This window comes from Cebus imitator, unplaced genomic scaffold, assembly GCF_001604975.1.
Source record: "Cebus imitator isolate Cc_AM_T3 unplaced genomic scaffold, Cebus_imitator-1.0 Scaffold23, whole genome shotgun sequence".
NCBI lineage: Eukaryota > Metazoa > Chordata > Mammalia > Primates > Cebidae > Cebus > Cebus imitator.
Window position 1 is genome coordinate 1,465,240 of NW_016107338.1, and position 12,203 is coordinate 1,477,442.

The 12,203-nt window shown below is 35.8% G+C and overlaps 1 protein-coding gene across 6 annotated transcripts in view; it reads left to right on the forward strand.

Moving 5' to 3' along the window:
- EXOC6B (exocyst complex component 6B) overlaps positions 1-12,203 on the forward strand; it is a 663,192-nt gene that overhangs the window by 489,091 nt on the left and 161,898 nt on the right. For all 6 annotated transcript variants that reach the window (XM_017521918.1, XM_017521917.2, XM_037736122.1 and 3 more), the window contains one exon: positions 8,273-8,346. In XM_017521918.1, the coding sequence (XP_017377407.1) occupies positions 8,273-8,346 (74 nt within the window). The remainder of the gene's footprint in view (positions 1-8,272; positions 8,347-12,203) is intronic.

The following is a 12,203-nucleotide window of genomic DNA, read 5'->3' on the forward strand; positions in this document are numbered from 1 at the left end:
GTTTCACCATGTTGGCCAGGCCAGGTTGGTCTTGAACTCCTGGCCTCAAGTGATCCACCTGCCTTGGCCTTTCAAAGTTCTGGGATTACTAGAAGTGAGCCAACATGCCCAGCCTTCTTTTTGTTTTTTGTTCAAGAGAATAATACATTAGAAAAATTACTAATCTAAAATTTGGTATTCAGAAATTAACAAAGAAGGTAAAAGACCCCATCACTAGGCTTAATAATATCCCATTGAATATATATAAAACATTTTCTTTCTCCATTGGCCAATAATGAGCACTTAAGTTGCTTTCATGTCTTGGCTAATATGAGTAATTCTGTAGTGAACATGGGAGTGCAGATATCTCTTGAGATACTGATTTCATTTCCTTTGGATATATATACCCAGAAGTGGGATTACTGGATCATATGGTAACTCTAGTTTTAATTATTTTTCTTTTCATTGTTTTTGGGTTTTTTTGAATTTTTTGTTGTTTTTGTTATTTTCAGAGACACAGTGTCTTGCTGTGTTTCCCAGGCTGGTGTTAGCCTGAAGCAATCCTCCCAGTTCAGCATTCTGAGTAGCTGGGATGACAGACATATAAGCAACCACACCTGATGCATTTTAATATTCTCGGGAACCTCCATTATCTTTACCAAAATGGCTGTACTTATTTACACTTCCAATAACAGTATACAAGGGTTTCTTCTTTTCCACGCCCTCACCAATGTTTGTTATGTCTTGTATTTTTGATGATAGCCATCCTAACAAGTTGTATGTAGGGTGATTATCTTATTGTGGTTTGATTTGCATTTCTCTGATGACTTGTGATTTTGAGCACTATTTCGTATACCTGATAGACATTTGTGTGTCTTTTTGGAAAAATATCTATTTAGGTCCTTTGCTCAAGCTAAAGTCTTGTCAATTTTGTTTATCTTTTCAAGGAAGCTAACTCTTAGTTTTATTGATCTTTTCTCTTTTTTTCTAGTCTCTATTTTATTTATTATGCTCTGATCTTTATCATTTCCTTCCAATTTTGTGCTTACTTTGTTCTTTTTGTAGTTGCTTGATGTCTGAAGTTAGGTTGTTTTTTTGAGAACTTTTTTTTCCCTTAACGTAGGTATTAACAAATACCTAATAATTCTGTTACCTAATAAATTCTAATAAGAATAAACTTCCCTTTTAATATTGCTTTTTATGCATCCCATAAGTTTTGATATATTGTGTTTCTGTTTTTATTTGTCTCAGTATGCTTTTTTATTTCCTTTTTGATTTCTTATTTGACCCATTGGTTATTTATAAGTGTGTTGTTTAATTTCCATATATTTCTGAGTTTTTATAACTTCTTATTTATTTCTATTTTTATATACCATTATGCTCAGAAAAGGTACTTAAGATTATTACAGTCATCTTAAATTTGTCAAGACATGTTTTGTGACTCAACATATGACCTATCCTGTAGAACATTTTCTGTGCACTTGAGAAGAATATATATTCTAATACTGTTGGATAGAATATTCTTATATATTTGTTAGGTTCATTTAGTCTATAGTGTCATTCAAGTCTGATGTTTTCTTATTGCTTTTCTTTCTGGATGATGTGGTATTGAAGTCCCCTGTCATCGTATTGCTGTATTTCTCCTTTCTGCTCTGTTAATATTTGCTTCATATATTAAGTGTTCCAATGTTAGGTGCATATATGCTTATAACTGTTATATCCTCTGGATGAATTGATTGCTTTATCATTATATAGTTACCTTCTTTGTCTTTTTTGACAGATTTTTCCCAAAAAGTGTGTATTTTGTCTTACATAAGACTTTTAATTATCGTTAGCATGGAATGTCTTTCCTCATCCGTTCACTTTGTTTATTGTGTCCTTAAGGCTAACACGAATCTATTGTAATAATTTACTGTATGTTCTGGATACAAGTCTTTGTCAGACATGATTTGTAGATATTATTCTTTTAAAAATTGTGGTAAGAACGCATACATGAAATTTACTCTCTTAAATTTTTAGATGTACAGTATTGAATTGTTAACGATAGGCACAATGTCCTACAACCCCCTGTCTTTCTTGAAGTCAGAGATCTAGTGAGTTTCATATTTAAAATATAAACAGGCAAATAATCGTTTACATCATACAGTCATACCTAGATAATTAATGGTATTTATTTTTTATGATTACATGTCCATACAAGAACACTTATAGTATACTCAGATGAATCTCCAAGGAGCTTTTCCCTTCTACCTCCTCCTCCTTCTCCTTTTGTCTCTCCTTGACATTGTTCTCCCTTTGTTCTTACTTCCTGATGTTCTGGCCGTCCTTTCTCTGACCAGTAGGATCTGAATTGGATTCCCTATGGAGTACATCAACTCCTTTCTGTAATTAGCTTAGTGGAACCACTGTGATGTGATGCAAGAGACTTGGCTTCCCCAGAGCCACATCTCATAGTCTGGCACACCCTTCATCTGTTGCTCCAGGGAGCCAGATACCAGGAAACCATTATGTTAATACAGCAACAACAGCTCTTATTTTTTCATTCCCACAAAAAAATACATGTGACCTAACATGATCTTAAGTTATAAACAAGTACCCAGTATACTTAAGTATAGCTTACCCAGTATATATACCCAGTATAGCTTACCCTGTATATGTACCAAGTAAAGCTTAAGCTTTATGGTACTGAGTTTTCCTACTTACCTGGCATTTTGGCCAAAACCAAATCCCTAATACAGTCAGCAAAAGGTGGTGATACTATCTTGTCCATTGTCTGAACGGGAAGTTTACTGGGAACAACAGTATACTGATGTGATCTCGGTTCCGAGATTGGTAACATTTTGCAGATTGTCGTCTCACCCTCCTCTTATTTGAACAAATTATTTTTTCTCCCAAAATTGCTATTTTATATACTTGCCAGACCTTGCACTAATTTTGCTTTTCTGAAATACATTTTACCTTGTTGCTCATCTTCCTTTGAAAACTGTTCTTGTTCTATGACATTTTGCAAAGATTTAGAAAATTTAGTTTTATGTTTTCTTCTCACAGTCTTCTTTTGATAAACTCCCAGATGTCCTATCTACATATATAGATTATAGACTAATGCAGTTGTTTTGACTTCTCAAAGCCCCTTCTAACTCTCACTCTACCATTGTATTCTAATTTAGTACTCTAATGCTCTTTTATATATGTTGCTTTCTTCAACCAAGTGTGAATGTACCAAATTAAAGTTAAATTTTTTTTCTTTCCCCTTTGACTAAGTGGCAGAGTTTGCTAATTTTAAGATCAGCCTTCAAGAAATCCAGGAAGCATTTTGAAATTGGTGGAATCCTTCCTTTTTCCCCTTTGGTAACTTCATTATAATGTGAAGATTATTAGAAATGTAAAATTATAGCATATTTTTGAAAAATTAATATTGTTTTTAAAAATGATTACCACATCTCATAGATGTTAGTGTGTATGAGAATGTGAAGGGTTAGATATTTGGTAAGTAAAGTATATTAGTGATTTTCTTTCTTCTCTTGTAGATTTACTGACAATATGCCTTCTTTCCTGTAACTTTGTATACCTCTTTTAATTTTTTTAAGTGAAAATGTTTCTTCTTAAATTTCAAATGAATTGGTAGTTTCTTCACTGAAAGATTTTACACATTTGCAAATAGTATCTTGGAGCCAGGTCCTGACACCAGCTTTGACTCTGTGGGTTTTTACCATGCATGATTGGACAGGGGCAGAGCAGAACTGCAGGGAAGAGCCAAGCTTTCTGGAGAATGGGTTGATACCTGTCAGAGGCTCTCCTATCCTGGACACATTTCCCAAGAAGAAGCCACCTTGCTAGTCTCACTGAACTTTGATTCAATCTTTCAGCAGTAAGAGTTGGTCAAAGGTAGGGTTTGGTTCTGCGTTGAATGGAGCAAGTACCTTGATTTCCTTGCTGATGCTTCAGAATCTCTGATTGCTGGCTTGGATCACTTAGATACTGAAAACCTACTACAAATTCTGGATTGCAAAGATAAGCCCAGAAAGGGAATTTCCATTATGACTCATGTATCCATTGGTTCCACTTGGCCAAAATTGCATGTATTTACCCCTTTCTATGATGTCAAAGAAGGACAATTTTAATTAGCAATTCTGAGAGAGGCTTCTTGTGTGTACATATAATCAATTTGTGGATGCATCAGCATATTATGAGCGACTGGGAGCCTCTTGCCCCTCTCTCATGTGGTAGTTTTTCTCTTCTCTTTCTGTCAAGCAGCATCTGAAAATTTGGGTTTATAGACCAATCCTAGGTGCCAATAATACTAAATCTTGAACAAATTATATCTCTTGTTTCTAGGGAAGGTACTGCAATATGAGTTCCACTACATAATGTATATGTATATGTATATGTTCTTCTATTTCTTTCTCTCAGGTTATAAAAGTAGTCTGTATTTATTTTTAAAGTTTATAAAATGTTAAGAAGAAAAAACCCACCCTCATAACCTTCCTCTCTGTAGCAGCCTTGGGTAAAATGATGAAGTGAGTGCTTACTATCATGTTTTCTGTGCATATTATATTTTATATGGTTGAGATTAGACTATATACAAATTCTCCTATATTTTTAAAAATATTCACACTTTCTAATACTATTAACATTTTTTAATGTATTTTAAATTTAATTATGTTTCTGAGGGCATATTGAGTCACAAAGTTACAAAATATCTATTTTATACATTTATTAAATTTTTAAAACAATACTAATGAAAATTACTATGCTGTAGCTAAAACACTAGCAATTAATAATATCAGTTTCCTTTAAATGAAGTAATTTAAATATGCACTTATAAATAAATTTGTAATGCCAGCTCACTAACTCATCATTGAACAATAGCTGAATTTTTTCCTCATGTTTTGTCCTTAATATAGAACAGTGTTTCTTAAACCTTTTTTGAGCAACCAACCCTCTGAGAATTCAGTTAAAGCTATGAACCTTCTTTGCAGAGAAATGGATACGTACACAAAAAAACTATATATTATAATGATAATCAATTATGATATACTAGGCACTCTGCCAACTGCTTTACATGTGTTATCCTGTTTAATCCTCATAGCAGCACTATAAGGAATGCTCTATTATCCTCATTTTTTAGATAAAGATATTGACGTATGAAGAGGTTAAGTAAATTGTGTAAGCCCATAGAGCTACTAAATGGAAAACTGGGGCTCAAATTCTGATTTTTTATTGCTCCAAAGCCTATCCTCTTAACCAATGTGCATATAATTTTAGGGAGCTCATGACTCCCTAAAGCCTGCTTATTGATACTCAGATTAAGGACCCCTTACCTATTGCAATCCAGAGATTTTCATTGGCAGTGAAGAGTACATGTGGCTAATGAATCTTGCTGTTTGTGTAACTTACTTAATTAAAACACAATATTGGTTGAACGTCTACTATTTTGAATGCATGTTAGGTTTTGTGAAATGGCCTTTATTCCTAAGGAGTTTGCTATCTATGTGGGAAGAGAAGAATTATACACATAAAGCAATGAGAAAAATACAAATGTGAAGTTGAACATATAGTCATTAGACATTTCCATGAGCTATAAGTGAAAATTAATGTCTTCACTTTGTCATACCTGATGCAACTGTCATTCTTTGATTCCTTGATTTATATAAGGGGCAGTCAAACCTAAAAGGCCACCATATCCTTTGGGAACCTGAAAGATTCAGTGTGTCATAAAAATGAGGTCTATAAAATGACTCTGAGTACTAAATATGTATCACATTCAGATTCCTAAGTTGTTTCATCAGCTTAATCTGTTAGCCCCAGGGAGCATGCCCAATAAGGAGATTCAAGAATGTGTAGCCAGCTCCCAAACATCCAGATGGCTGGTTCTGTTGAGTTGGACATATATAGGATGGCAGAACATCTTGATAGTTGCTGCCATCTTGACTCAAGTAGGGTTTGTACTTAGAGAGAAGACTTCAGATGCTTCAGGTGATACAGGCAGGATAGACTTGAGTTATGTAATACCAATAGTGATAATCTATCAACCTTGGAAGAAACCATCAAGTATGGGAAGCTTATTTTAGCTGACCACCTAACAATTCAGGCAGTCAAAAAGGATAGCCGTGGCTGTACTGCAAAGAATTGCTATTAACAAGAGCAACTGTACATTTAACTCCAATAACACTCATATATGAGGTTATCACAGATGGGCTATTGTAGATATAAACAAGGGATTATATCAAGTTTTTTATTAACATGGCCTTTATAAAATATTCATACAGTTTCAGAATTTTACTTTTTTTTTTTTTTGAGACTGAGTTTTACTCTTGTTGCCCAGGCAGGAGTGCAATGGCACAATCTCAGCTCAGCACAACCTCCGCCTCCCATGTACAAGCAATTCTCCTGTATCAGCCACCCAAGTGGCTCAGATTACAGGCATGCACCACCATGCCCAGCCAATTTATTTGTATTTAATAGAGACAGGTCTCACCATGTTAGTCAGGCTGGTTGAGAACTCCTGACCTCAGGTGATCCACCCGCCTCTGCCTCCCAAAGTGGTGGTATTACAGGTGTGCGCTACCACACCCAGCCAGAATTTGACTCTTAAAATTTTTATCATGTGGGCAATATATGATACAATTAATTTATATATGGCATTTGAATTTTCTTCTCAAAGCAAATAGAAACTTTAGTACTGCTAATCTTGCCATGTAGTTTATCTCTTTCCATTTATGAGGCATTTTTATTTTAAATGTCTACAATAAGAATTGTGTATATTGTTGTTTAATACATCTGTGCTATATTTTAATTAGTTTAATAAATTGACTTAAATTTCATTTTGTATAATGTTCTCATAATTTCTGGAAACTAAGTTGCTAGCATTATTTTGAAAAGCAGGACAAGGGTTTTATGAAATGCTGTTATGTCTGAGAAGCCGCCAAATGGAAACTTTTTGAAGAACAGAAGTTCCTACCCTTGTTCACAAATTATCATTTGGATGTATCCAGCCACTAGTTGTTGGAAGTAATTTTCTAGACATATATGCAAATATCTTGATAGATGTTATTGATTGATTCCAAAAGAATATGATAGCAACCCTGTATAGTTTCTTAAATTCAGTCCTGCTAGAAATGTAATTTAAAGGAAAACATCCCTTTTTATATTTGCTTTGAACAGACACTTGAGTTGCTTTTGAGGAAAACAGCAGATTAGATGTGGACTTCATAGAGAGAACTGTCCAACTTTTGCATTTGTTGTCTGTATATGTGTGTGTGTGTGTGTGTATGTGTGTATGTGTGTGTGCGTGCGCTTGTGTGCATGCATGTGTGTAGGGAACTTAAGACCTTTTGATTTCATAATAAGCAGGGCTCAGAGACAATAAAATTTGACATTCTTAACGGTTACTAGTTTTTGTCCCCATATCCCTGTACAGCCATCTTCTTTTTAACGACATAGAAGCCAGAGTCATAAACTGAGCATGCACCCAAGGCACCACTGTAAACTGCAAACAGTATTCATGAAGTCTCTTTAGGCTAAGATTAAATTGGGGTAGAGGAAGGAGAAGAAAGAAGTTTTGAGAGTGGAATGGAAGTAGAAGTCAAGGACAAAGAATACGCTAGAAGGACAGACATGTGCAAATGTTCCCTAAGTTTGCAGTGAGATTTATTCAGATGGGCTTTTTCATATCTGTAAATATTCCTTTGCTCAAAAGCCAAGCCGTGTGTGTGTGTGTGTGTGTGTGTGTGTGTGTGTGTGCGCGCGCGCGCGCGTGCGTTGGCAATAATGCAGTCATGAGATAATACAAATAATCAGTGAGGGAATAATTAATGATGTGGTAGGGAATATTTTTTGATAAATGCTTGGGGAATGAGGTGACAAGCGTGAAATTAGAAAATTCCTTCAGCGATCTAAAATATAAATAGCTTTCGGAACTGAAAAGAGTTTCACAGCTGAAGATTTTATTGTGTTGGGAGGAAAAACTTTTTTCTCTCCCCCACTCCCTCCTCCTTTGCAAGTTGTTTGTCCATTCACAAAACAAATACTCTGAAGCCCAGCGCAGCTCATGGGAATAAATTTCAGGTCGAATTAGTACAGTTTCCTTGCTGTCAGGATGCTGGAATTAATGGTGTTTTGATGACACGAATTTTGAAGGGCAAACAAAGAAGCTGAAGGGAGAGAGACATGACTCCTTAGAAGCTTGGTCCTCCTCTCACCCAGCTTCTCTTGTCTTCCCTGTCATCCGTCTGCCAATCTCCCTGTCCATGGTTAGTTAAAGGCGCTTTTTATCCTCTTTTCTTTCCCACAGAGTTTGCCAGATCCGGCCCGGTGCCTGGGTTCCAGGAGGACACGCTGCAGTTGGCCTTCATCGACTTGAGACAAGTAAGTCTTTGTGTTTTTGTTTTTTGTTTTTCTTTTAAGATGTGTGACTGAAGACCATCAGGTCTTAAGGAAAAGGAGAAGGGAGGGGGATTGGCGTTGGTGATTCACATTGGAGACCTAAGGGCTTTCCCTGTATTTGAGGCCACCTCTTTTATTTAGCTATCTGGGATCCTTAGCTATGGTGGAGTTAAAGGTTTTGTGGGTAGAAGGGAAGGCAGGGGGTGGGAGGAGGGACCCAGAGTAGAGGGACTCAAGTGACCCTCAAGTGATGCGACCCATTGTGCTGTTGTTGGCTTTTGCAGACATAGCAAAAAGATAACTCAGCAAACCAATGCTAAGCAGGTGCACTGATGCAGAGACTGCCTGCTTGGAGAACTTTTGTTTGTAGATAATATGGCCAGCAGCGTTTAAGAAAAATGAAATATTTTATATTCCGGATTGTTGGTTTGGTTTGTTGACCTTTTCCTATGGCCTTACGTCTTCCCACCTCCTCCTTTGTAGAATGTGGTCAGCCATGAGTAACTAAGTGATTGTTTTGAAGATGATTAAAGGTCTGGACCAGTCATGCTAATCCTATTAAAGTAATGTGATGAAAGCTGATATTTGGGCATACCTGAGCTTTGGCAAGCCCGTTAGATAGAACCAGTCATTCTCTAGGACTGTTTCTTGCAGATTGAGCTGGGTGGGTTGGTAGGCCTTGGTGGTTTGGATATAGGGAATAGGGTGGGTGGGGGCCTAGTGAGGGAGAGAGTTAACTAGGCTCTGTCATCTCTTCACTCTTAAGATGGATGGGGTTGGATAGAAAGTGTGAATAAAGTAAGAATCAATGACTGATGCTTCTTTCCTATTAAAACAATCTTTTTTTTTTTGTCTGTTTAAAAAAGGGGGCTGGCTTTGTTTCTCCTGCCATAATGATGCAGTGCCTCTTGTTTTCAGAGCTGACATAGTTTGCATTCTGAAAACTTTTAGATGCCCAGGGTATTTCTTAAAGCTGCAGGACCCCATGTATCGGTAGTTTCCTTACCACTGTGACTCGATTCATGCTGGAACAGCTTTTAACCCATAATGGATGGCCTGAGCTACCCCTGAATCCTTGTAGATGGGTGGTGTAATCTGTCATCTGATGACAATTCTGGAAAGCGCTGTTAAGCAGAAAACAGAAAATTGTGTGTCTATAGACCTGCCAAAGTTTGAGGATTCAGGCTGTGTCCCAGAAACGTGTGTCAACTTAATATTTGGGGGCCAAGGTGGGGGTTCTCTTACACATAAAGGATTTGCCAGCATGATCACAAATGGAGCTATCTCTTCCCACACTTAAGACCTTCCACCTGTAGATTTAGCAGCTCAACTGAGACATTCAGGTTTTAACCCCTTGACTGATATAAGATTGAAAGATTGGGATTTTGGTTTAGGGTTTTGTGGAGTGTTATCTGTTGGATTCCCTCCCACCCTCCTGTTTCTTCTCAGAAACTTCTTACCCAATTGGCTTTTCTTGGAAAGCAGAAATTGAATTTCATTGGAGAAACATGTCCAAGGAAAAATGTTTCCGTTCTCACTATTCAAGAGAAGGAAGCATGGTTATTCTCTCTAGTTTGTGGTTTTGGTCCCTATGGAAAGGAACTAGTGTTCACAGAAAATGTTAACTAAGGGAGTAAGTTAGAAAGCACAGCCAAAATAAGGTGGATCAGAGCCGGGAATGAATGTGCAAGTACTTGTAAGCTCTCAGTGAGCACTGTTGTTTATGCTTAAGTTCCTATTTTCTATTACATTTCTCTTCCCAGAGTTACTTTTATAATGTTTTAATGGTAGAAACCCAAAATTCAAAATTTTACTGGTAATGAAAGAGTATGCCTCTTTCTATTCAGTCTGTCACCTAATTTCTGCTTACACCTGTCTCTACTGAAGCAGCTTAAAGGGATAATTTTTCTAAACTAGAGTTTGAAAATTTTCTTTAGTTCTTGGTCTAGCTCATTATTAGTAGGCCTCAGGTAGATTGAGTCTTGTGAAAAAAAAGATCCCTTCTATGCTGAAGATATTTATCTCTTTGCAGTTTATCTTCATCCTTCTCAGAGCTTATTTAAAGTGAGCATCTTTTTAAAAGGAGACTTCTGAATTATAGAGATGTTTAAACTCTAACTAGAAAACCTGGGACTACGTTTTCCTAAACATTTAGGCTTCTAAAATAGAATTCTTGAAATTTGGGATTGGAGGCTAATCTTAAAAATTATGTAACACAACATTAGGCTTTATACTTCAATCCCTGTACAGCACCCCAGACTTTGATTGAATATCTTGCTTGAGGAGGATCCACTACCCCAAACCAGCAAGTTCCACCCTAGGACAATATGATTATTAGAAAGATATTTCTTAAGTTGGCTAAAATCTATCTCACTTAACCTTAATTCTTTAAATCTTTATATTTTTATTTTGGCATATTCAATGAAAGGAATGGGCTTTCTAGTCCTCATCTATTGAGCTTTCTATTTGCTAGTATTTGAGTCTTTTTCACATGTTGCATTGTTACCTATTTCTTATCTAGTCCTTACAGGGTTGATTTTATGGACCAGAACTGGAGACTACTCTCACTGTGTTTTTCTTTCAGATATACTATTAAGAACATAGATTTGTGTTTTCATTATATAATGAGCTATCTAAACCTGTAACTGACCTCCTGAGTCAGTTATCTAGCTTAACTGATTTAATCATTATACCCTTAATAAGTCAAAGATAAAAATATTAAATAGAAATGGCATAAGTTAAAGGAAGAAGCCAAAGTTAAGGCAAATTATAGGGTACACACATGTAAAAAGGGGATCTGCTCTAGTGCAGTACAGTGAGAATATTTTTTTACCATCATTGAGTGTGTTTGCCTCGCTGTTTTATATGTGTATTCTGAGCATGCTTTCATAGTCTCTTGCTTTAGAGAGTTTCAGACAGTATCAATTGAATGAATAATTTTAAAATATTCAAAACATGGAATATTTGATGAAATCATCTTTGTATGGATTATAATAACAGTGTCATTTAAAGGCTATAGAATTTCATTAGGAAGCAAATTAAATGCAGATAGCAAAACTGTTCATCCTCTTTCACTTGTCCTATTCTCACTTTTCTACTTCTTAAGAAAAAGAGAGAAATAACATTTTGAATATATAAGCTTTCATGATATTTTACATTTGTGTGGCACTTCATAGTTAAAGTACAAATAAGTTAAATCTCATTTGTCAGATTTCTGAGTTTGGAAAACCTCCTATTAATAATAATGTGAATTAGATAGTATAAATCAAAATCCCCTTCTCTAGCATTTTGTATTTTCTATCTTTATGAGTTCATAGAAGTAGGATTGCAATACGACTTCCCATGCAAAAATCAAATACATGTGTATGTTTCCATCAAAATTCAAATTTGGGTTAATGCTGAATTTGAAGAAGGACATCTCAAAGGCTCATTTAATTAGCTATCTTAAAGTGGTATGTACATACCAAGTGCTGACTTTTAATGGTTCATAACTGAGAGTTATAATATAGGATCAATATATACTATATAGAATCAACCAATATAGTAGATTCTCAGTACTTACTTTATTATTTCAACAGTGGCATGGCTTATCTTTTTATTCCGTGGTTAAGCATTAAGTAGATAATGCTGTTGTACACTAGAATCATGATTTTCATTTCAGTTTATTTTATCAAACTCTTAAGTGCCTACTGCTTACAAATGACAACCTAAATGTTGTAGGAATACACAGATGAATATAGTGTAATCTGTGCCCTCTGGGAGCAATGGAATGAATACTTGATTCTAATATAAGGCACACTGTGATAAGTACTACACTGAAGGATGAAGCCATTATGTAT